Below are 26,766 nucleotides of genomic sequence, written 5' to 3'. Positions count from 1 at the left end.
AACGTGATGGGTTGTCATATCGAGACAACGGTAATTATGTCATGACATAAAACGGACAGTTAACGGTGTTGTGTAAGCAGCCCCTGAAATAAAAACGAATGATTTTTACCACAGAAATTAATCAATTAAAAACGTACTTAAGCAAGACAGTGACTTTCTTTTAGAGCAACTGTACAGCCAAAACAATCTTTGATGCATTCATTTCCTATTATCACTGTAAAGCTGCTTTGAAACAATCTGTATTGTAAAAAGACTTGACATGAACGCAGCATGAGTAAAGAGTACCTGAGAAAAACGAACGCCCCTTTCACACAGAGATTCCGGAAAATACACTAATCATGTGTCCCGGGATTTGTCATGGGATCGTTTGATTTGGGTTCATTCACACTGCCAGTGATTTTATGGAATCTGTGCGTGCGTTCACACACATCCTGTACAGATCCCGTGAAGACACTTGACTTCAGATTGTGATGTGTAATGTCTCCACAGTGTCTTATGTTTGCTTATTATCTGCAATTTCTCTCTCCAGAAACCCCGCTCGTGCATTTTTTTTCTGATTCGATAAACTAGCGCATCGTGTACCGTTCCTCTAAGCTGGCGAACGATCTCAGCTTCGAGACACACTCCTTATGGCTTTCCAGGACTGATCCCAGCAATGTTACTAGGTCCTCATCCCGGGATCGATCCTGGGACGTGTTTGTGTTCACACAGAAGGCACTCTAGCAATTCTATGGCAGTTTTCTGGGATCACTGCTTTGTGTGAAAAGGGTCTTAACTTTACTGTCCTGTCAGACGTTAGTCTGTGCAAATGCGGAGGACCATGCAGGAGCATATATATTTTAATAGGGCCTATATCGTTTCACTATATATAAAAAGCAAAAAAATCATTAGCCTTTAACTGGTATGTTGTGTGTTAGCTAGGAAGGATTTGCATGCAGGTATGATCTTTATTCTATTCATCAGGGTCAGTGTCCATATGTTTCATTAACAGTTCATGTTAGTATTATGTATTTACTTTGGTAACTGAACCCAAAATACCACTTTATTTTCACTTTGTGTTATTTCCTATATTTTTGATGACTGTGGTGACCATACCAACTCACTAACTGTATTCTATTAACAAAAACTAGCTTGGGACTGCTATTTTAATAGCCTCACCTTATAGGCCCTACTGTGTTTTCATCTGTGTTAGTGATATTCTTAAATTCAAGGTGTGTTGAATAAAGTGAAATGGTACTTAATAAATAAATAGTTTAATGACTATGGGAAAATGTGGATCCCATGGCCAAACAAGTTGAGAAGCATTGGCTTAAAGGGTTAGTCCACAAAAAATTAATAATATGCCATTAATTACTCAACCTCATGTCGTTCCAAAGCCGTAAGGCTTTCGTTAATCTTCAGAACAAATCTTTTAAACAAAATATTAATCTCTAACTGGCGTTCACGAGAGCACCATCACGCATGCGTGTTGTGTTGACACGAGAGCAGACGTTGTTGCGTGACCGTGTGTTGGAGATTATTATTCTGTCAATAAAGTGGTACATTGTGTGTTTTTGTTTTGTTTTTTGCGCAAAAAAAGTACTCGTGTCACTTCTTAAAATTGAGGTTAAACCACTGGAGACACATGGATTACTTTTATGATGTCTTATACCTTTCTGGGGGTTGAAAGTGGTAGTAGCCTCGGCTGTCAATGGAGGGACAGAAAACACTCAGATTTCATTAAAAAGATCTTCATTTCTGAAGATTAATGAAAGTCTTACGGGTTTGGAACCACATGAGGGTGAGTAGTTAATGATAGAATTAAAAACTTTGGGTGAACTAACATGTCACATTTTCCATTCTTCAACCCATTTTCATGGGTGAAATCCAGTTAATTCAAAAGTAATCCACTTGATCAGGAGTTTCGCATGAGGGTGAAAGATTTCCCCTACGCAGATTTTGCATTAGGTTCCGTTGGTCATACGAATTCACCAAGTTGACCAACAGAAAGCTATACTTAGAAACTAACTTCTGTGCGAGTTGTGTTTCATTCATCACTATACTACTGACATGCTCTTGAAATGTCCCTAAATGTGACATTTACTGGGATAAGAAGGATGTGGTAGAAGAAACAATTTTAACATTAAAAAACAAGTCTTCATATACAGTATGAGCACCGTGCATGATCGGTAACGGCAAAAAAAAAAAAAAAAAAAAAAAAAAATTGCATATGCAGGAGACCAGGATGCAAGGACACTACCAACATAACAGGCAATAATGAGGTTTCCTCTCTGCAGTTTCACTTGTTCAGGTATGACTAAAATGTTCTCTATGCCTCAAGCAATTTTTGAAAAAATCTTTAAAATTAAGCCAACAATCCAGAAATTCAGGAAAACACTGAATACTTGTCGCCTTTTTCGCATTTATTTGCCTTTGTCGCCATTGGCTTTTGGCTTGCTTAGTTGGGGACATTTAATTTTATATTTAACAATACTATTACAACATTATTTTTCTGTTATCTTTGTAAACTGCTTTGAAACAATCTGTATTGTAAAAAGCGCTATATAAATAAACGTGACTTGACTTGAATAACTTCAACTGTGTGAAATCTGGTCTGATTTGTGGGTATATGGGAATATGTCATCATTTTAAAGTTTCATACCACAGAGAGATTTGTATAAGTGGTAGAAGATTAAGGCCTAAGTAAAAGCTATCCTTATAAAATATATGAACAAAATATCTAAATGTTATAATATTAGGCTTTTAGTCCTAGACTAGCATCAAATAACAAACTAACATAATAATTAGGTCTTTCAAGTGCAGAGTTCTGGTTTTTGTTCGATGCTCTGACCTTCTTAAGAATTTTGGTAAACCACAAAAACAAAGTAGGCCAGCACAAACACGCATGCATTTGAGCAGCATTAAAAAAGCCAAGATATAACATATATTTAAACACTTAATAAGTTGTCCCAGGGTTATGATAAAACTAGTACACTTCTCATAACTTGGCAAAGTAAGCCATCAGAAAAACGCCACGAGACATGTTTAAAAATCAAAACTGATTTCCTGACAAGTTCCAAGGACTTTGGCTTGACCTTTTCACAAGCGACTTCACTATCATGGTTTAAGAAATGTTTTACAGCAACCATGGTATTCTCCGGTGTGTTGATCCATGTCTTTAAACAAACAAATTTTGTGAAAATACTGTACTAATGCAGAACCTATGTTTAACAATGGAACACTGGTAATATTAATGCAAGAAGCACATTCTATAAGTCCAATAAGCACTAATTCAGGTCATTGTTTTGGAATGTCTTTGTGCTAATAGGAGGAAATGCCATGCTTTGAGCACACGGCATGTCTATAATGCTAAGAATGAATAAATGAACCTAAAGGAGTTTTTAGTTGACAAGTTTAGAGTTTTTAATTTCTAAAAATATGACAAATAACTTGGGTTTCTGAACAAATACAGCAGTAATTGATGTCATAAATATATAAGCCTGATTTTTGTTTTAATTGTCAGAATCTATCTACATGACGAATGCTTGATGCTTAGCTTACCTAATAATTTATAAATAGTTCAATAATACAATAATTGTATATGTAACCTACAGTTTATTAATATGCAATGTCATTTTATTTCAAACAAATGAGGAAAATAAAGTGGGTTGAATCCAAGGAGCTCTAAAAGAATTTTAGAATGGCTATCTGAAGCTAAAGGTGGCATCCGTAAAACAAAGGCCGACACTCCTGTGTTGATGGCTCTGTTGCTGTAGACCATTTAAAAACGGTAAATAAGGAAATGAGGAAACAAATGTTTGTTCAAACTGATGCGGTTTCTGAGTCTGAGCCAAAGCACACTAACTTGAGAAAAACAGACTCATCTTTTTGAAGTATATTAGCTCACCTCGTTAGGACTCTGCTGGGCTGAGGCAAGGTCGACCTGTAAAAAACAAACAAACAAACACAGATCAGTTACACAACTGCATCCAGCTGGATTTCTATTAACTAACAGGTACCATGCGCACTGCATGATTTTAATGAACTTACAGGAAAGCAGGATTAGTTTCATATAGAGACATTTTCTTTGCTAGACATTCCCGAAGTACAAAAGTGTTTAAAGACTGAACTAATACTAATGCTGTCATGAAACTCTAGATGGCTGATGGTCCTTAACTCGATCTGTTTGGAATCAAATCATTCTCTATAGGGCACATCTGATTGGTTCCTGCGGTTTCAGTAGCCAACCTTCATATACTCGGTCAGCATTTTCTGTAGCAGTTGTAGCACGCTTTCCTCCACCTTCCCCAGCTCCACCTGTATAGATCAGCTACGGGTAATTCATGTACGTTATATTGTACAGCAGCAGCATGTCTTGCTCACAGCAGTGTGTTGTGTGTGTATTGGCAGTAACAAGTCCTGTACTTACTCTGCAGCAGCAATAGGGATGCACAATTAATCACTATTAACCTAAAATCGTGTTTAAACCGATTCGGCTTTTATTGCGATTATGAAATCGCAAAGGCTGCGATTATTTTTTATGCGCAGCTTGTCAGCAACGTACGGCTCTGTGATCAGTAGTAAATGCTGCTCCATCTGAAAGCACTGTGAGTTTGAGTCGCTTATAACGGGCATTTGAAAAAGCAACACGCGTCAAACATCTTTCAAACACGACTTTCCCAACCTCCTGTCCAACAAAAGACAACATTTAATAACGTTTTTTTTTTACTTAAAACTCACTTCATAACGGCAGTTGAGCTTCTGTGAGATGATGTGACTCCTTACACTGAATAAGGGACACAACATATTTCATAATATTCTATATAGTGATAAAAGCTATGTCGATGTCAATGATGCAAAGTGGTTTAAATATACAGTAAGTTGTATCTAAAGCAAAGCGTGGGAGGGTGACCCAACTCCCAAAATGTGGATTACACCTGTGATGTGAGATGACTCGAAGCCCCTAAATAAATAGGCCTATAACTAACTCTGAGAGGACAGTTGAATGACTTGAATTGAAATCAAATATGGGATGACTCCTATCCATGGTCACGGGCAAGCTGGCCTGACCAGGACATCTGCAACTTTTAAACTTTCCAGACTGAACTCTACTTGTCCCCGGCAGCTGCTGAAAGAGCTTTGAATCAATGATTAAGTTTGACTGTGCTTAGGTTTGAGTTATATTATACAATGTGTACTTCAAGAAAGACATTCTAGTTCTGTTTGAAGTTAAAGCGCAACACAAAGTCACACGCATTATTATTGTTGTTAATTTTTTGACCACGAATGACACATTTTCAGCTTTTAAGGTGTGTGCGAGGTTTTAAAGGGCACCTATTATGCCCCTTTTTACAAGATGTAATATTGGTCTCGGGTGTCCCCAGAATGTATTTGTGAAGTTTCAGCAAAAAATACCTCACAGTTAATTTATTATAACCATTTGAAAATGTCATTTTTGGGGCCTGTTTTAAAAAGAGCTGTTTTGGTGTGTACCACCTTAAATGTAAATGAGCTGCATATCCCCGCCCAGCCTTTGGATGAGGGCGTAACTTGCAAACCTATGGCAATAAACAGTGGGTAGAAGCAGAATGGCTGAGAGTGAGAGAACACAATGTTTTTTATAGCATTCAGCCGTACATGTTTGAACCAGAATCAGACCCAGATGATGAAGAGACTCCGGCAGAAGAAACACAAATGAGAATGGACCAGGACGTCTCGGAATGGTTATTTGGTATGTACTTATAGAGTTGTAATCGCGCCCCCTTTGGGACGTTTATGGATGTGCAACACACACACAGACACTCACAAACTGTGATAACGTTGGCGCAATTTTTTGAAACTACAAACACAAATACTGTGATAACGTTTACTATGTACAAACGAAATTACATTTATGTGATGTTTCTGTCTGCACGCCAATATCCCTCGTTCTACAGCTTTGTGTCGATGTGCTGGCCTTTGTATAAACATAGCAATTTTGATGTCTTGTCTTTACAGAAAACATGCACAGTTTTTAATACAATATCTGTAAAAAATATATTTATAAACGTGTGGTTACACACTATACAAACAAGGTTTGAATTATATACACAGACATCCTACAACGACGACAACAACTTAAGACGCATTTGTTGTTGAATTGGCTGACATCGACTGAAATGACTATTTGCTCAAAATCATAAAATACACTTACTTCTACTGGAGGTGACGTTTGATCGCGAACAGTAGGCAACGATCTACACTTGAGGATTAACTTTGAAGCAAGACCTGCTTTGAATTGACCCTCGTTAAGAAAACAGTCTGTCAGAAAATTACTCGCGCAAACATAAACGTATTTTGGAAGTTAAAGTAGCGCCTTTCCTTCGTAAATAAAATCCATCCACTGCGTTTTCAGTGGCTATGATGTCGGAAGTAAGTGAAAACTACTATGAACATTATTACATCCCACAACAGAACACTTATGTTTCTTAGGAGACATTTTCAACAAGGCAGCACAAATCGTCAGAACACCGGCTGTCGTTGAAACAATGGAGAATGGTGAACAGATCACCGAAGGCGGGGTCTATGCCAAAATCCACAGTGTCAATCAAACCACGTCGGTGGGGCTTGCTCAATTCTACGTCACACTGAGCCGAATCTTAGAACAGCTCGTTCTGAGACAGTGCTTATGATTTATTGAAATTGTAAAAAAAACACTGGGTGGATTTTTATTATTCTAGGGTGGTTTTGCTCACACACTGCCAACACACATTTATGTTCAAACACCATGTAAAAGTGAATTTTGCATAATAGGTGCCCTTTAAGTCTTCATTTCTTGACTTCCGTTTGCAAATATTTGACATTTTTAAAGTTTCTACCTGTTTGGGTATGTAATCTATTTGTCATCTTCTAATTTTCTTTTACTGTACATGTTTGGATCCGTTTCCCTGTTGCATTGTTCTCCTAGCAGGAGAATTGGTTATTTTTATAACTTTATTTTTGTCATTGTTACGTTTTAAGGAGGTAAATGTTACTTATACACCTAGGTTTTCATGACAATAGAATTTGATCACATTCTTTTGGCAGTGAATGATTTGGGAGGGTTTTTGAGAGCTTTTGGGCTGGAAATCATCAGCCTGATCTGGCAACACTGGATAAGTAGCAGGCTTGCATAGAATCTGCACCTGCAGAATACTGTTAAATGTTCCAGACTGCTGCAAAATTGATATGTCTGCCATTTATACAATTCTACTGGTGGTGTAAATTCTCAGGTGCTTTCGCTTATTGCATTTTTCGGACCCCTTTTTTATTGTAATGTTATGTGCTTTGCGACATGAGGTAATTTAACGGCATCTTTCTTTGGTGACTCTGCTGTGTGTGTGCATTCATGTGTTTTGAAGAAGGTTTGGTTTCATCAAGTAAAAGCCCTATCACACATTTTACAAAAGTAAATTCTATTGCCCATAATAAGTGCAGAAAATGTGAAACCTTATTTGCATTTGAGCCTAACGAAGAAGGAAGAACACTGAGGTATTTTCTTCCTCAAGTATGCTCAAGCACAAGCATGTTTTTTCTACCATTTTTTACTTCATCCACATTCCTGGAAGTGAAATAAACCATTCTCACAGATCCCGCACTATGATCAAAAGGTAATACAGTAAAACTAGAATGTAAAGAATGCATCTTAAACTATAAAGGGTGCTATGTGTTCAATCAGGAAGTAATATGATACACTGCAAAATTCTTGACAAAACAAAATCCGAAATTTTGTGTAACTGCAAGTAACAACAGTTTGTAATGCAAGTGTGTGATGTTATTCCTCTCCTTTGATAAACTGAACTGTATTTGAAATTCATGGACTATAAAATGAATGACAAGCATTTCATAATCGTACATGGTTTGGTTCAGTTGAGGATTGTCCCTGCATCGATTTCTGAGGACAACATGAACCAAGCGCCAAACACAACTGACATTCAACTATTTCCTTTCCTTGCATCTGTTGCTTTGGCCCTCCACCAGCGCACAAGAAGCTTCCGACATACACCGCTGTCTTTGCGCCAAAGCCTCATGAAACAAGATGTCATAATATCCTCCACAGCTTTCACACTACAGGAGAGAGATCTGGGCATGGCAACATGGGATAGCTGTTTCTCAGCATCCCATTTGTCGCAGCTCAGCTAAACATTTAAATAGACCACCAGATGAGCAAATGAAGTCAGGGGGAAAGTGCATACCTGACATGACCAACGAACAACCCCCCCCCCCCCCCAGCCCCCCCCCCCAAAAAGGGGGAAAAAGTTGCTTTGTAGCAACTACACTACCAGTCCAAAGTGCCGACTTTTAGAATTCCAGGAAATTATGATCCTTAAAAGCATCTCAGAATGCAGTTCATAAAGTTGGTTGAGTAAATGTTTGTCTAAGCAGAGCTGAAGTCTAGACAAAGAAAACCATTTTATTTGTTCTACATGTTTCGGTCACTATAATATATATATATATATATTACAGAATGGGCTTGTCCAGCTTTTGACTGGCACTGCATGTCTTTGTATCACTTGTGGGGGACTCTTAACAATATTTGGTCATTGTCTGTTTTCTCTATGAAAAATGTGAAAAAAGGAAACCAGTGCTGGACCAACAACACATCCATGAAGATCAACATTGCCAAAACCCAAAATTTCCTCCGTCAGCAATTGGATTAGACTGCTATAGTTTTCCCCAGAACAAAACCTAGAGTACAAAATTAAACTATTTAAACATTTATAAGCAAATTGAACGACAATAACTTTTGCGAGTGAATTCGGAGAGAGAATAAATAGGATACTACAATTTAAACACTTAATCTCACATTATGATCAATATGCCTATGTTTTTGACATGATATTAGTAGCAATAATGTCTCTAATAAAAACAACTCTTAAACAGTAATGTTTCGTGTCGCGTGCAATGACAGATATTCAAATCCAGAAGAAATAGGCTATAAGCTATTTTTTTAAATAGACCAATAAACCAACATGGATAACTGAAAATGATTTATAGAAAACCACTTTTTGATAACAATTATTATTATTATTATTAGGCTAAATGTCAAAAGACATACGCTGGAGCGACAGAGGTGATGACAATTCGGAGACCCTTTAAAGTTGGGACTCAATTTCAAACGGACCAAATTCATACTTTTTTTATTTCTTATCTTATGTCAAACACTTTTACTTCCAGCAATCGTGCAGCATGTAAAACATAGAAGCAATGGTAAAAAGTTACGTTAAAACCCCACTAAAGCACTGAGTGGGCACAAGACGGTTCTGCGAGCGCGCGCTCTTTCTGATGTTCAAACGCGCTTGAACAGAAGAGGCGCGTTTCACACACACACATACACACTGATCCGTCCTGCAACGCTTGACATTCAGAGCTCAAAACAGGTTAAACGGAACCTGGTCTCAAAACTGTGAAACTTTATGATTCAATGCACTAAAATTGTGACAAGTCCGGTTAAACTGTTTTATTGAAAGACTTTAAGAAGTAGAGAGTAATTGTTTTCTTACCTCTCGGAGATAACCGGTTAAGTGCAGCAAAATCGCCACACTCGACGCGACCTGCAGCAGTCCCATGACAGCGAGCGTGCCGAATATGAGCGCTCTGTGCGTGGAGCCCGTCTGAGGAGCGCGCGCCGGAGCCTCTTCCATATCGATATGATTCCGCAGGTACGCGCGATAATCATTAGCTGCCATGAGCGCTCGATCGCGGCACAAATCCTCTCTCAGTGGGCGGACTCGACAAATGATCAACGATTCATATAAACATGGGGGTGGGCAATGCAGTTTGCTTCGGAGACAGCCAATCAGATAATAGACACAGATGATCTCGCTTTCAGGCGTATTTTTTTTCTTTCCTTCACTTTTTTTTTTTTTAGCGTAAGTCAAGAGCAGGTTGACGGAGTATGCTGTCACATTTTATATCTTAGCCTACTACATGAATACTGCACTATCTTTGAGATATGCTACTAGTCATGCTGCCCTTATTTTCCTCTTTATAGATGTTTTGAATAAATCAATGCATTTGTGGTTATTAATTATACTTCTCACCACAAAATAGGCCTACCATACAAACCATAATGAGATTAAAACGGATGGCTTCTTAAAAGCAGTAAGATTAACATGACAAGTGAGCAATAATAAACCAATTGTACTTTAAACCCACTGTATAATGGATCTGTGTGTGTGTTTCTTTTTTTATAATTGCCATTACTTCCTGGAGTGATGCAATATTGTTGGCTCCTGTCTGTTGTAATACTGAGACCACACAAGAGTGTAGCTGTGTCAAAAAACAAAAAGAACTAGTCTGCCTAGACAGCATTTTTTGGATATAATGCCTATAGTGATACCTATAGACAGCAGGTTTAGGCATCATATCTTTTAGCTGCCTAGCTAGAGAACCATTTTGGGCATCATATACTGTACAGTGAGCTGCCTATAGACAAGAGCTTTTTGGCATCCCATCTATTGAGCTGCCTATGTAAACCCCAGTTTTGGACATCAATCATAGTAAGCTGCCTCAGCATGATGTCATCATCCTGAGTGAGCGGTTTACGAGTGCTACATTTTTGGGAACAATGCCTAGTGGGCTGAGTCTGACTATACCTAAAGAAAATTTTGGATGTCATACCTATTGACATACTGTATTGATTAAAATTTATGTTAGGACAAAATATTCTTAAAATAATGTTTTTGAAACGTTCGTATAATGTTATGAATAGTTAATATATGTTCTCCTAAAGTTCTTATAATAACATTCTCGGAACATCCTTATTACGTTATTTTAATTTGCTGAATGTTTTCATAAATGTTATCATAAAACATTCAGAGTACAACGTTCATGGAATGTCCTTGCAATGTCATTTGTACTTAATGAATTTTCTATATTGTAGAGAAAAAGTTGTGAGAAAAACATTCATGGAATATCCTTATAATGTCATTTTTACTTGATGAACATTCTCTTAACATTGAGAGAAAACGTTCTGATAATAACATTCTCGGAACGTCTTTATGATGTTAATCATATTTGCTATATGTTTTTGGAATGGTTGTATAAAATGAGCAATTTTAATTAAATGTCCTTAGAGTGTTATTTGTCAAAGTCTGTCAAATTTGTTGTATATTATGTACTTTTCACAATATTGCTCAAAGCATATTTACAGAAAATCATGATGTTATAATGTTTATAATATCTTAAAATCTTTATAGTCATGTATGTTGCTACTTGTTTGATCATTAAAGAGAATTGGAGAGAACATGAAGTCACAAGACACATGCATAAGGAAAAAACAATGAATGCAACCTGTATATAAAATATACAGGCAAGCAGGAATAATACACTGACTTAATACCAGCAAAAATATGGGTAACACTTTATTTTGATGGTCCCTTTTGAACATTCTGTTCACTATAAGTAACTTTGCAACAACATGTCAACTAACTCTCATTAGAGTATTAGTGTACAGTCTGCTTAATATCTGCTAACTCTTTTTTGTGATGGTCTTCCAACAGACACTCTATTGACTATAAGTAACTTTGCAACTACATGTCAACTTATTCTAACCCTAACCCTACCAGTCTACTAATACTCTACTAATACTCTAATGAGTGTTAGTAGACATGTAGGTGCAATGTTACTTATAGACAACAGAATGTGTTAAAGGGACCATCCAAATAAAGTGAAACCAAAATATGTTCTTAGAATGCTTTGCTAACATTCCCAATTAAGTTATGAAAAGGTTATTTCTGAATGTTTATTAAACATTCAAAACGTCCAGTTTTTATGTATAAAGAACACTTCTTTCTTTACGTGAACGTTAAAGGAACATTCCGTTCTATCATTTTAAAAATGTTATGAAAACGTGATTTCTGAATGTTTTCTGAATGTTCAAAACATCCTAATTTTTTATGTTTTAAAGTGGGTAAAATCAAGTTTTTAATGTTGTATTATATGTGGTGTTTTTAATGTGCTTTAAGACAAACCATGTGCAAATTCACAAGTCAGCACCATTACTGAGGATTTCCTCCTTAAAAGTGAAGTGAACCAAAGACAGTCTCAAAAACAGTTTGAAAATCGCTGGTGTTTCTGACGTCAAAAATACTACCTTGTAACCAAACAGGTAAACGTGTGATCATCAACGAGTGGATCTCTGCGCTGGTGTGAATGAGTGGAGGCGGGGCTAATTTGCACATTGATAGAAACGCGTATAGGGAATGAGGCAAGGTTGTAGAGTGAAATTCAAGCTATTTTAATGCATGAACAATTTTTATCCCAAGGATGAGTTTTAAGTGATAAAATTATTGACTAGGGGGACTTTAAGAATGTTTTTTCTTGATTTATGTAAACGTTAGAGGAGCATTACATTCTATCATATTGAAAATTAATTTACAGTCCAAAAACAGACTTTCCAAATAACGCCCACTATTCAGATCAGCAACCATGATATTCTTGAAGAAAATCAGTGAGTCACTGAGTGTTTATTTGAACTTATAAACACTGAAATTCCTCTCGCTATTGCCAAGCTAGAGCGATGTAAAAAAGAACAGAGCTCTGTCAACAAATGCGCCTTATGATGCTCAAGCGCTTACAAATTCAACCAGAGAAACCTGTTTTAAAGCAGTTATTTTAGAGAGCATGCAGAGAAAGTGCGAATTTAAGAATTGATGAATGTCAACAGAGTTCATGTGCTTGGCTTTCCCCCATTCATCCAGTGCTAAAAGCTTGCAATGCTCCACCATTATATCAGCTTTTTTTTTTTTTTTTTTTTTACAGAACCACAATTATTACTCTGGTTGCGAAAAGCACCACAATGGAGTTTGTGTGACTTCTACGTAACTCGTGTCCATTCGCAGTGTTTTGGCAATGCTCATTCCTGCAGATGACGATTGGGTCACCTGCAATCCCCTTCTGGAATTAGGGCAAGGCCCGACAAGCTTAAACACACTCCATAACCTTATGAACTTGGCTGCCCTCTCAGGCACCGCTATCCCGCAGCACGCCACATTCGCTGGAGAGTCATTAATATACCGTGAGAACCCTTGTTTTGCCGTGGGTTTCTCGTGCCTTCAGCTATTTTCCACAGAATGCAGGCGCTGTGGCAGGAAGGTTTGGGTGGTATTTATACCCTTTTGTTTTGCCATGTGAGCTGTTCTTGCCCAAGCCAGAAGGTAGTTGAATACGCCGAACCCAGCACTCCATCAGAATATGACAGACGGCCAAAACCAGGCAGTGTTGAGAGCAAAGCAGCCGAAACCACTGGCAGGCACTTTCCTCAGTGCTGAGCAGGCCCCGCGAGCTTATTATTAGCTCTCCTGTAAGCGTGGTATTGTACACACAGGATGAGCAAGAGCACCAGGCCAGAATCCTTCCTATGTTTTGCAGACTGTGGAGTCACTGTGAGGAGGTTTTTGCAGACTTCATGCCACAATGTTAAAGTGTCTAAGGCCGACTGCTTTTTTTTGTTTTTTTGCAGAAACTTCACAATATTTCAGCACTCAAGGAGAGGCAGGAAGTTCGATTTGAAATATTAGAGTCACCGCAGAGTCTCGCTCATGGGAGTTTGAATCCCATGGAAATTTTCAATGTCCTTTTAGCCTGTAAGATTACATATTCATAGCTTTTATGGTGCTTAAAGGAGTAGTTCACTTTAAAATTAAAATTACCCCATGATTTACTCCTTAGGTGTATATTACTTTCTTCTTTCAGACAAATACAATCGAAGTTATATTAATGAACACCCTGACGTTTCCGAGCTTTATAATGGCACACTGTAAAAAGTGTTCAGTTCACTTACTTAAAAAAAAATTGTAAACCTGTTGCCTTAAAATTATGAAATAAGTAAATAAACGTAATGCTTAATTGAAAAAAATTAAGTTATGTGAACTTGACAATTTTACATTACTTAATTTTTTCATTTTTCATTTTTCATTTTTCAATTTTTCATTACTTAACCACATTACTTAATTTTTTCGATTTAGCATGAAGTTTATTTTTTTTAAGAATTTTAAAGGTGCATTGCGCAACAATTCATGCTAAAAATACACGTTTTCTAACCCATACATGCATAAACAATTGCCTGATGGGCTGAATGAGCCCTTCTCTGATCACTGCAATTGCCTCTATAATCCTGTACAGTAAAATATATAAGAGGGATTCGGGTTCAAATTTGAGACTGGGCGTGACATCATGCGCGTTCACGCTCACCAGGCTATGTCTCGCAGGTTTGTGTATTCGCCGGCGCCGCCATTCTCCGCATCAGCGAAGACAACTCGTGCGTCAAAGGTAGAAGATGGATTCAAAGAGAGCGGCTTGTAGTCCGTTCCAAACCCCAGCGCAAACTCCACGTAAAGTAAAGAAAAGAAAATTTTTGTCTAGTGCCACCAAAAGGTCCAAATTGGAGTCAGACAGGCGTCGGAGTAAGACGAGAGTCAACCTCGGGAAGGCATTCAACAAATGGAGAGATCTCCGGTCTGCTCTTGGTCTCAAACGGGATCCTCAGTTGGCTTTTTTCTTGATAAAACGGTGAGATATAGCCCAGTCTCTAATGTCTGATACGGCCAATCTATGTATGACAACAAATGACGATGCGTAAAATGTGTAATGCTTTAGCGTAAGCTAGATACATGTACAATCAGAATTGGTTTTACTACCATTGTTAGTGAACAGTTTCATAAACTAGGAATTGTGTTCGGAAGAATAGTACAACATGAAACATAAAACATATCCAATAAAAGATGCTAACTATGTTTTTGTGTATGGCCTACCGGTAACGTTAGCCTTGTGTCCATTGCTAACATGCTAAGGTGTTCATGTCATTGACCAACAAGGAAGAACGCCGTTGCATTGGCTATATTGTATTTTTCGGTAAAAAAAGTAAATTGTTCCCGTGAATGTGGTACATTTTGTATGTAGTATATATGAGGTATGTGGGAGCTCGTATTCTATCAAAACGAGGAAAACTTAAAATATTTTGGTACTGTGATAAAATACATTTTTTATTCTGAACATTGCAGGAAGGGAAATACAATGGTAAAGGGGTAATTTTTTTTACTTTACTTATACTTAGCAGACTAACTTTTTACTAAATAAAGTATTGACACATTTCACATTAATGTTTGTCAGTGTGTATTGTCCCTGTCAAAATATCTACTAAATAAATCAGCGCTACATGTAGTTTAGTGATTAGCAAAACAGTTCAAGATTCTTGAGTGAGATATAACATGCTGAAAAAATGACCGATAATTAGACAGAAATTTTGAGTAAATTATAACAGAAAAAGGATGTATTGTTATTGGAATATTCTACTTAGCAGATCAATAACAGGCTGAACCCCGCAAGTCTTCGGCGGATTAGCCTGTTTGGCTTTTATGAAAACGTCATGGTGACATTTGATTGTTTATTACCTTGAGACATTTGAGTGAACGTTGTTGACCAACCGTGTATGGTATGATTATCAATCATAGGTGGATACAGTAAAAACATAAACAAAGTTTTCTACTACCCCCGTTTTTCCCCTCACACATAAGAGTAATTTACTCAAATGTCTTTCCTTCCATTTATTTGAAATGACTTGCAGATTTATAACTTTATTACAACTGAAGACATTTTGGCTGTACACCAAAGATCTTTGCGGCAGATGCTCCTTTAGTTATGAACAGCTCGTGCTCGTGCATGCGTGCGTGTGCGTGTGGTCCATGAGCGTGCACAACTCTGGTTGCAGTTTCGCTTGTCGCCAGAGGGGGCGTAGTTCTGCAAAAACTCAGAGACTTGCGTTTTGCACCTTTAAGGCAACGGGTTTTCTTAATTTTTTTAAAATAAGTCAACTGATCACTTTTTACAGTGCAGTGGATTGCAACCACCAGTTTAAAGCTAGCAGTGGTAAGAAAAATATTCATATTTAAAACTTTATAAAGTAAAATAACTGGCTTCCGGCTAAACAAACATATGCGGATTCGACTTAAGCCTAAAGGGCAACTTATGCGAGTAATGTGACTTACTGCTGATATTTACACTACACCATGACACACTACGCTACTTCCCACGTCACAAGTTGCGTAAATTGCGATTTAGACGTAAGCAGACTGCTTATGTTCATTTGGCCGGAACCTAGAAATTTACATTGTAACGTGTTAAATATGAATATTTTTCTTACACAAACTCATCGCTTTGCTTCAGAAGGCCTTTATTAACCCCTGGATCCCTGTGGAGCACTTTAATAATGGATGGACGCACTTTTTTGAGCTTCAAACTGATAGTTGCTTGCAATCCACAGCCATTATAAAGCTTGGAAGCCCCAGTGTATTTATTAATATAACTCTGATTATATTCGTCTGAAAAAGAAAGTCATACACACCTAGAATGGCTTGAGGGTGAGTAAATCATGGGGTAATTTTCATTTGAAAGTAAACTACTCCTTTAACAACAGAGAATCAGCATTGGGGTCATTGCTCATGTTAATCTGTGATCAGTGTGATACGCACAGAATTAAAAAGCCGCCATGTTCCAGACTGCAGAAATAAGACATGAAAGAGTGCAGTGTTGTCCTTTCCCTTCTCCGCCACATCCTGTGTGGTAAGTCATCCCAGAGCACATAAAGAACACCCGCCTCTTCCTTCTTTCTCCTTCCTCACTCTCTTTTATACACCATAACACAAGAGGTCTTGAGAAGGGCACTTAAGCTCTACTCTATGTCTGCTGGTCTTTGCATTTTATCTAACGAAGATTATTGTGTAACACACAATAATCTACACAGTAACGAATAAGCTGGCACACCCATTAACCTTCTCATGCATAGGGCACACAAACTTGGCCGGAGCTTCAAAGGACATACCATGCTCCATTCTGACTGGCTGGCTACGTGCAGGCTTTACAGGTTTGTAACAGTCAGGGGGTTCAAATCAGATGTTGAAATCAAAGTCTCAGCTACAATAGGAAACAACTAGCTGCTGGATTTGCCAAAGTTTATGGAATTGATACTCAAAATAAATTTGCTTGGAGATTGGTCCCCTTACATGTCGGTCAGACGGCCACTTCCTGTCTAAGTGGGCTGTTCTTGGCCTACTAAAGTGCAAAGTGGACTAGACATTTTGTTGGTAATAAAAAAAATGTGGCTACTCGAAGTCAAGGGGGAATGTGGTTTTGACCAAGCACTGATTTGAAAACATCACTTGCGAAATAAATGTGCCAAAAATATTCAGTCTTAATGCATATATTCAGTTTCATTTTAAGAGTAGTTTCAGTAGTTGGAATACAAAGCATATATGGTTTGCTGGACAAAGACTGGTGTCATGCCAGATAAATCATCACACTAGTCTAAGCTCAGTCTAGGGATTATAATGTGTAATTGCTTCTAGTATTTCTAGGAACTGTTATGAAACTTGTGCCAGCCAGCATCCAATACCATTCTGGAGGGGGGAAATAGCCAGACTAGCTTCTTATTTTGATATGCAGTCTATTGTTATGGTTTGTAGAAGGCAGCTTATAAGAATACTCGGCTTTAATAAAGTACAAGAGCTTTCAAAGATCTGGTCAAAGATCAAAGATCACAATCCACTTTATATTGTTCAGTGAGCATTGGCAACATAATTCTTGAGAATATATGGACCATATAACAAACCGCTGGAAGGACATTTTTGAATGAAATTAAACTTGATCATATCAGATATCACATACTTGCCCTGTTCCAAATCCTACTGAGCTGCCAACAGAGGCAGCATTTTAAAGCATCATACGATGTTAAAGATCAAAGTATGCTTTCCCCTTTCGATATTTGCAACGATTCGCAGACAGTCCAAATTACATCATTTTCTGTCATCAGCACAGTCCGCTGATGTTTGCGCACATGGTCAAATGATGCAGCTCATTTTATTTTGTCTACACAAACAGTGCATGTGCAAGTGATTGAGCCACTAGAGGAAAAAAGAAAAGCCCACTAGATATTACTATAAACAATATTTTTGTATTGCACACAAATCTGTCACTTGTGATGTTTCAAGAGGCAGCTCCCTATGTAGGCAGCACAATAGGTTTTAGAAAAGCGCTAATATAAATTCAGGTGGTGTTTGCTGTATCACCATGGGGCGATGATTGTAAGATGAACAGTGTGGAACAGGGCAGTGGTAGACCAACACAGCTAAACCGTCAGTTAGAGGCTGCCCAGTCTCTTATTATCCCAAGATAAATTGCAACTGGCTCCTCAGTGAGTGCACAGCCGCATCCAAACTCCTCTCAAAACCGAAACATGCAGCATGTCACCAGTTTAGCACTGCCTCCCTGCTTTTTCCTGCACTCCCCACAAACAGCTTCCTGCTTGTTTTTCCGTTAGTTAAGGCCTAATTCAAGTAGCCACAGCACTGCCCATTTAAGCCGCTGACAGTTTTTCCCAGCCCGCGTCTCTAGAGCTTACCAGCTGGCAAAGAGCTCCTGCCCTACTGACCAAGGTATTACCACTATGAAGATGGTACAACTTGCGGCTGCCACATAATGCATTATTGGTTATTTACTCACATTTTTGGAGACATGATTCATACACGGTGATTAAGAACGACTCCTCATTTATTTGAAATTCCCCCCAATCTAATCCGTACTATTTCCATGTCAATATGGAGGTACTTACCCTTTGGTTTTACGACTGGGATAACTACAGGAAAGTTGATGTCATGATAGAAGACTGTTTTTCATATTATGATATGCATGAGTCAGTAATGACTTCGTCAGGAGACAGGAAGCATCAATATCAAAGGACTGATATTATGATATGTCAGACTGATGTAAGTCCGGTGTCTACGACAAGGTTTGCTTTCTCACCCACATGAGATTAATGTGCTTTCAGTCACTTGAATAAAATTGTTCAACCATGGGAAACACTGAGTCCACTCCACAGCAGCAAGGGGTCACTTTCTCATGTAAAGCCCCAGTAAACACTGTTATTTTGAAATGACTCAGCTGCTCCTTGAGTGAAAGAGGGGTCTTGAAGACCTCTTGAAGCTGACGCTCTCCCACCGTGGGACGATTCCAATGGTAAACAGGGCCAACATTGCAAGCTCAGGGCTGTGGGAGAGCCCTGTACCACCCACCCGAGAGTTCTATTTCAGCCCACAAACACAACTGAAACCACTGCCATGTGCGTCGTCGTGTTGTCTGAGACGTCCTGGTTACAGCCACTTGATACTCCTTGCTGTGAGGTAAAACAATGGGCTGTGGTCACGAATGGAAATGAATTGCTAATAGATTCAGAGAGATTGGCACGGGGTGTTAGCTTGCAGCCGTCTTGCAGAGTCACTGACTCCTGCCCGCTCCTTTCATGAAAGGTGCTGGGTGACAACCGTATTGTGATGGTCAAATGTCATCTGGTTCGTGTTCTGAAAGGCTGAAACAAATCGGGTGGTTGTTGGAATCTCTTCAAGACATTGCTATCTATCTCTCCCACCAACCTTTAACTAATATGAAAGACGCCACTGGACTGACTTGACCGTATTGACCGGGTTTTTTTGTGGCAGCTATTGTATTTATGTCGAAATGAAATGTAGTGTGCCATGAGAAATAACTTTTAGGACTGTTTATACCCTTTATGAATGGAGGAAATGAATCTGATAGACTTTCTACACCCAGCTGTCATCAGAATTTCGGCGATAAATTACGGCAGCTTGACCGTCGCATTGAACTGTTTGCTAATCATTGCGTGTCAGCGCATAGCCAAATGTGATTTGTCAAAATCCACTAAGAAAACATACATCTGGTGCTGCTAGTGATGCAAACTGAACACGTTCCAACTGTGTGTGGTTAAGCGAAGTTTTATTTTGAACAAAACATTCATTAAGTCTATTATTGGGGAGACAAAATAGAAAGCATTAAGAATGAGGTAGGTGGAGATAATTTACCATATGTCATAAATGTCAGAGTCGCTTCTCCTCCACAAAGGATTCACCCAGCAACATAGCCGTTGTGTTCGGGTTGGGAAGGAAGTGATATCATAGCCTGAATCATGGCAGACCCAAAGGGGGGATTCCAGTCAAAGACTAAGCCTCTGATGTCAGACCTCACCAGCTGGGACGTGAGGCCAACCTAATAAAGTCAATGGGTCTCTGCTTGGGTTGGCTGAGTGCTGCTGAGAGCCACCTTGTGTAATGGTGCGAGGGCTGGGTGTGGATGACAGCACCAAGGGCTTTCATCAGTGTTTTAATGAGCGATTCATTGAATCTGCTCTATTGTAAGACTTGCTGCCATTTTGCATTCTTTTGCCATCATGTCATTATAAAGCCTGAAATTACCGTGAACCTCATCTCTGTCTAACAAACACCAAATCTGTTGTTTCAGCTCCGGAGGATAGCACATTTTTCCAGCTTTAGTTACAGTAAGGAGTGGCGGTACTGGGTGAAAAACAATACTTGACAGCTTTTGCTTACAGGAATATTATCTAATTTCTTTGTTATTCCCCTGTAGGTCAGCTCATAATGTTAGAAAAGTGTTTTTCTGAGTTTTTCCAGACCTTCTTTTCTTCTTCCCCTCACTGACCCTAAGAATTAAATGGTTAGTTTTTTTTTTTTGCTGCTACTATGCAAACGTTATATTTCAATCTTTACATGCGGATTGGAATTCAACTCAATTGCAAGCTTTTCGCATATTTTACTCTTAATGCTAGGTCTTAGGAATATTAACATCTATCATACTAGCTTGATGTATTATATCGCTGTGAAAGAATGATCAGTTTCTGAACTGTGGTGTCTGAAAGGTGTCATTAAGTGTTTAAATGCACTTTAAAAGTTCAATTTCAGTCGGACTAAAATGCTTATGTCAGACAGAAATTGTCCCAACAAAATGACTAACATAAGGCAATTGTACGGTGACCGGGAAATAGAAAACCCCACAGAAAATTAAGAAAACATCTTCCTCAGTTTGACAGCACATGTCCTGCAAATACTCACAACGCAACCAAAAACAGAAACGTGCTGCAAATAATCACAACGCAACCAAATGCAGAAACACGCTGCAAATACTCACAACACAACCAAATACATAAACGTGCTGCGAATAGCACAGAAAAGTTTTAAGGGGACCCAACAAGTGACAAACCTAGCTGGGACTGCTTATTGTTCAATGTCTACTCGTCAGTGTTGTTGATGCCCTTAAAGGTGAGTTTTTTTACATTCTGATCGTATTTACGTTGTGAGTACTTGCAGCATGTTTCTGTTTTTGCTTGCGTTGTGAGTACTTGCAGCGTGTTTCTGTATTTGGTTGTGCTGTGAGTATTTGCAGTGTTACTGTATTTGGTTGAGTTGTGAGTATTTGCAGTGTTTCTGTATTTGGTTGAGTTGTGAGTATTTGTAGCGCGTTTCTGTATTTGGTTTTGTTGTGAGTATTTGCAGTGTTTCTGTATTTGGTTGTGTTGTGAGTATTTGTAGCGCGTTTCTGTATTTGGTTGTGTTGTGAGTATTTAAAGTGTTTCTATATTTGGTTGAGTTGTCAGTATTTGCAGTGTTTCTGTATTTGGTTGTGTTGTGAGTACTTGCAGCGTGTTTCTGTATTTGGTTGAGTTGTGAGTATTTGCAGTGTTTTTGCATTTGGTTGAGTTGTGAGTATTTTCAGTGTTTCTGCATTTGGTTGAGTTGTGAGTATTTGTAGCGCATTTTTCTGTATTTGGTTGTGTTGTGGGTATTTGCAGTGTTTCTGTATTTGGTTGAGTTGTGAGTATTTGCAGTGTTTCTGTATTTGGTTGAGTTGTGAGTATTTGTAGCGCATTTCTATATTTGGTTGTGTTGTGAGTATTTGCAGTGTTTCTGTATTAGGTTGAGTTGTGAGTATTTGCAGTGTTTCTGTATTTGGTTGTGTTGTGAGTACTTGCAGCGTGTTTCTGTATTTGGTTGAGTTGTGAGTATTTGCAGTGTTTCTGCATTTGGTTGAGTTGTGAGTATTTTCAGTGTTTCTGCATTTGGTTGAGTTGTGAGTATTTGTAGCGCATTTTTCTGTATTTGGTTGTGTTGTGGGTATTTGCAGTGTTTCTGTATTTGGTTGAGTTGTGAGTATTTGCAGTGTTTCTGTATTTGGTTGAGTTGTGAGTATTTGTAGCGCATTTCTATATTTGGTTGTGTTGTGAGTATTTGCAGTGTTTCTGTATTAGGTTGAGTTGTGAGTATTTGCAGTGTTTCTGTATTTGGTTGTGTTGTGAGTACTTGCAGCGTGTTTCTGTATTTGGTTGAGTTGTGAGTATTTGCAGTGTTTCTGTATTTGGTTGAGTTGTGAGTATTTGCAGTGTTACTGCATTTGGTTGTGTTGTGAGTATTTGCAGTGTTTCTGTATTTGGTTGAGTTGTGAGTATTTGTAGCACATTTCTGTATTTGGTTGTGTTGTGAGTATTTGCAGTGTTTCTGTATTTGGTTGAGTTGTGAGTATTTGTAGCTCATTTCTGTATTTGGTTGAGTTGTGAGTATTTGCAGTGTTTCTGTATTTGGTTGAGTTGTGAGTATTTGTAGCGCATTTCTGTATTTGGTTTTGTTGTGAGTATTTGCAGTGTTTCTGTATTTGGTTGTGTTGTGAGTATTTGTAGCGCGTTTCTGTATTTGGTTGTGTTGTGAGTATATTTTGCAGCATGTGCAAAATGTTCTATTCCCATGCATTTTCTTCAGTTGCAGCGCGCTGAGCTCTCTCGGCCACCGTGCAATTGTAGCTCAGCTTTATCCAGAAAGTATGCATGTTAATTGCATTACAATTAAACATTGTTTTTAATACTTGGACAGACTAGATCGACAACGTAGTACTCCACTGTAGCTCGATAACTGCACAGGCAAACATGTTTATTGTCATGTTAGGGGCCATTCACACAGAATGCGTTTTTGCATCCCACTGTGCAGCCTTTCCATTGTCCTTCTATGTAAACATGCACTGGACAGACATGGTTGACCGTTGCGCTCACATCGTCTTGCATTCTAAAATGTGGGCGCTCAAGTTAAAAGACAGCGCTGCATATCACATTTTTTGATTGGCCCCTAAAGCCCAAATAGTTCTTTGCACAACGTCATAAGCACCCTCCAGTGATGTCTCTACATGATAATCAAGGAAAATGTGATCCCTTCTTACATGAGCCCTTTCATATGAAAAGTAAATAAGCACACATCACAATTCAAATGAAAAAGCTTTATTACCCACAGCTTTTTACAGTGTACAGGTGTAGTGCATTAAGCTTTAATCATGTGTAAACTACTCAGCAACTTCACTGGGGGGACAAGTAGTGTATTCACCATTGCAACTTATACTTACATAAATTATTAAATATCTTATTTGGCAAGATTATACAAATGGGCAGGAAGAAAATAGAGAAGACACTGTGTATCATTTGCCCACTATACTATGAGATAGAATGGAGAAACACTGCACAAGTAACAAAATATTCATCTGTTTAGTATGGCGTGTACTCTGCATTATACATGTAGCCTTACTTAACAAAATAGCTATAGATCATTTGTGAACGATAGGAATGTACACAAAAATAAGGTGAATAAGAACACAAGGCATCTACAGCACTAATGTTTACAATTACTGCAAGAACACGGATGCATTTACAATACCACTAATAATGAGGCAGCGCTGATGGTCACGGCTTTTTTTTTTTTTTATCTACTCAAGCTTCAATGTTCGTATACAGTATACCACTTCTTTTGCCTCTCCCACATTATGATTTAAGTGATACTGCTATAATATGAAAATGTCCAACTCAACAGTGTATGGCAGGTTTTTTAAAAACATTTCAAAATAATGTGAACAAATACCGTGCAAGTGCAGAACAAAATACATTTGGCAGTGCTGAAGTTATAACAGCATGAATACAGAAATGCTTTTTTCTTTTCATTGTAGTTGGTAGTGTGAGCATATATGGTGTCAGCCAGATTGAAACCATGCACAAGATAATGAACCAGCATCATGCACATGTAAAGAGAAGAACATGAAGCATGGGCTGAAAGGACATCATGCTTGTTACAGGGCAAAGACATGAAAGAAACCACAAGATACAACGATCTTTACAACTCTGATTGCCTTCATATTGTTTCTCTTATCATCAACTCACACTGTAACAGTATTTGAGCAAGACATGCAGGATCATGTCAATAAAACTAAAAGGAACAGGTCAACCCAACTTCTGCCATTATTTACTCGCACACATTTTTGTACGGAGCCCCACACATGACATCTGGACAAAAATATATATATCGTGGCCATGAATAAAGAACGCATTCCCACGATTTATTACCGTAATTTGTTCCCTCGTTAGTAAATCACGGCCACATTGAAGTAATTTGTTCCTTCGTTTGGAGTAAACTAAAACAAGGGAACAAATTCACAGCCTTGATTTAGTAAATCGAAGGAACAAATGATTATATTGTGCGCGCGATTTACTAAAAAAACGAGGGAACGAATTAATAAAACGTGCCGACGTATTAGTAAATCATGGGAACGAATTGTTAATTTGTGGCCACAATATACATATTTTTTTCCTGCATATCATGTGCGGGGCTCCATTACAAATCCATTTGCTTTAATTTTTTTAAGTGGAACGCAAAAGCTGAATTTTTGAAGAATCTCAATGCATTTCTCCACTATACAACATTAGTTCATATTGACAAAAAACCCTCCAAACAAACAAAAGAAACTTGTGCACAATATTCTAAGATTTCTGAAGCCATACTTCATACGGTCTATTCTTCTTTACCACCATGTCACATGTATCATCCACTTTTTCATAGCTCATCTATATTTCATACATTCAAAAATGATCTTGTGATTGTTTAATAAATGAACATAATACATAATTATTTAAATCTTGGATGCAAATGTGGGCTAGATCATTTAAAATTCAATGAAGAAAACTATCGTACGAAGACTAATATTAAGAATACTGCTTGCAAGTTGTATGGACTACTTCTCTTTCTTTTCCCTTTTTGGAGCTTGGCAGTCGTAGTCACTAGGAATTACTGTTATATGCAAATAGCTGTGTTAATTTTCTACCAAAATGTATGTGTTCCCCAAAAAAAAAAAAAAAAAAAAGCTACAAACAGATTTAGACTTACATAAGAGAGAAGAAAATTAGTAGTTTTCCTTTAAGCACAAAACTGCAGAGTGCAAATACTTTTCGTACAGGTCCCTTGAGGCTTAATAAGTTAGACTTGACAAACACCCACTAGCTGTTGGCGATCTATCGCTTATGCATTGCTATAATAAAGATTGTTTTTTGAGGTCTAAACAAAGATATAGGGTAAGGCCTGTCTGACCATTCCTCAGTAAAGTGCAATATTCAGTGTAGTGCACACTAAAGGGCAGGCAGTGAGTAAAGAAGGTCCTCATAGAAAAGACTATAGAGGTGGTGACTAGTTCAGATATACTCACTGCAGATGCATCCTCATTTAGCAATGCACTACCAGTGCGTTACAGTAGCCTTCACTGAGTGTACAACGCCAGGAGGAAGTTGGAGAAAAGTCCCCTGTAGAGAACGTTCAATAGTTTTAAAAGAAGCTTACTGCGAGTTTCCTCTTATGGCGAAAGGGGGTTTACATGCTTAGCAGCTTTTTAAAGAAGGCTTAAAAGTATATTTGTGTTTTTCTGTAAGATGGCCACACAAACCCCTCCACTCTTTAGTGATCTTTATGATCATGTGGAGTCTAATTGCAGCATCTGGTGTAAACAATTCATTTCAATTTTAACTTAAAGAAAAGCATATTTACAGGCATACCGATTCATTTTGAACTATTGTGAATGTACATAGCTAAAGGATTTTTATCATTCAGAAATGTCTGAGTCACAACAGGGGAATGTAAAATTGACTACATATTGATGGATTCTTTCAACAGCAACCTTCCAGTGTCTAATTGCCAATGGAACGATATTTTTAAACTGTTATGACTGGTAAGTATTGTTGCCAAAAATGTGCTGAACAGGGTAAATATAATTTAAGGTAATTGTTGTAATTATCTCATGAGTTATGTGTCATGGAATGCCTTCCGGTGATCCGGAGCGCTGCTGGATCGCATGGCTGATCCCTTTGACAAGTGCAAACATCACCGTAAAGGAGAGGTATGGAGATGACATAAGCTTTCCTGCAGCCATGGGGATTCCCTTACAACAAACCAACTCATAAAATCAGTCTCTTGTGTTGTGGCAAGGTGTGAAAGCAAAACTCACTGACGGTGCGCCAAACGTGTGATATGCAGTCTAATCATAAAAGAAAACAATGTGACAATAAAAAGAGAGGTGAAAGCTTGCAAAAGGGACTCTCGGTGACGGCATGCAAAACACACACTTGAACGGACGGCTCTTAGATTATTTCAGTTATTTGTATACTTCAGTATGGCGCCCCCTGGGTGGCCACTGGTGCACAAGCAATCCACAACACAAACACATTCCACTGGCTAAGCCTCTAAGTTTGGCAGATAAATAGCAGATTACTGTAAAGTGACAGGAAACTTCATCGTTAGTAGCTGACGGGTGTCAGTGTGTGATGGTGATTTACGCTTGCTCTAGTAGCCACTGGAAGAGGCTCTTGTGGCCCCGCCTTGTGTCTCCAGCCTCGGCCTCTTCCTCGGTTCGACACTCTTCAAAGTATCTCAGCAGAGCCTGGAGGAGGTCGGCGACCCTGAACTCTCTCTCCTTCAGCCTCTGGGCCACGGCCGGCAGCTACAGCCAGAGAAAAACACACATGAAATGAAGTTAAGCTTTTGGATAGGAAACATCCTGATAGATACTGATGGAGTTGGACGATAGAGCTGTAATGTAATGTAATATGATACTCTGGAT

At 38.4% G+C, this 26,766-nt stretch overlaps 1 protein-coding gene across 3 annotated transcripts in view; it reads right to left on the bottom strand.

Annotated features, from left to right (window-relative positions):
* Positions 1 to 26,766, bottom strand: part of akap11 (A kinase (PRKA) anchor protein 11) — a 55,810-nt gene that overhangs the window by 3,404 nt on the left and 25,640 nt on the right. For 2 of the 3 annotated variants that reach the window (XM_077215725.1, XM_077215724.1), the window contains one exon: positions 23,104 to 26,646. In XM_077215725.1, the coding sequence (XP_077071840.1) occupies positions 26,479 to 26,646 (168 nt within the window). In that variant the 3' untranslated portion in view covers positions 23,104 to 26,478. Of the gene's footprint in view, positions 1 to 3,886; positions 3,923 to 23,103; positions 26,647 to 26,766 lie in introns of those variants that run through there. The other variant, XM_077215722.1, reaches the window with a different exon arrangement.

Source organism: Siphateles boraxobius, unplaced genomic scaffold (assembly GCF_051911475.1).
Source record: "Siphateles boraxobius isolate OS27281-9 unplaced genomic scaffold, OSU_SipBor_1 7, whole genome shotgun sequence".
Taxonomy (NCBI): Eukaryota; Metazoa; Chordata; class Actinopteri; order Cypriniformes; family Leuciscidae; genus Siphateles; species Siphateles boraxobius.
This window is presented reverse-complemented; position numbering and strand designations above follow the sequence as displayed.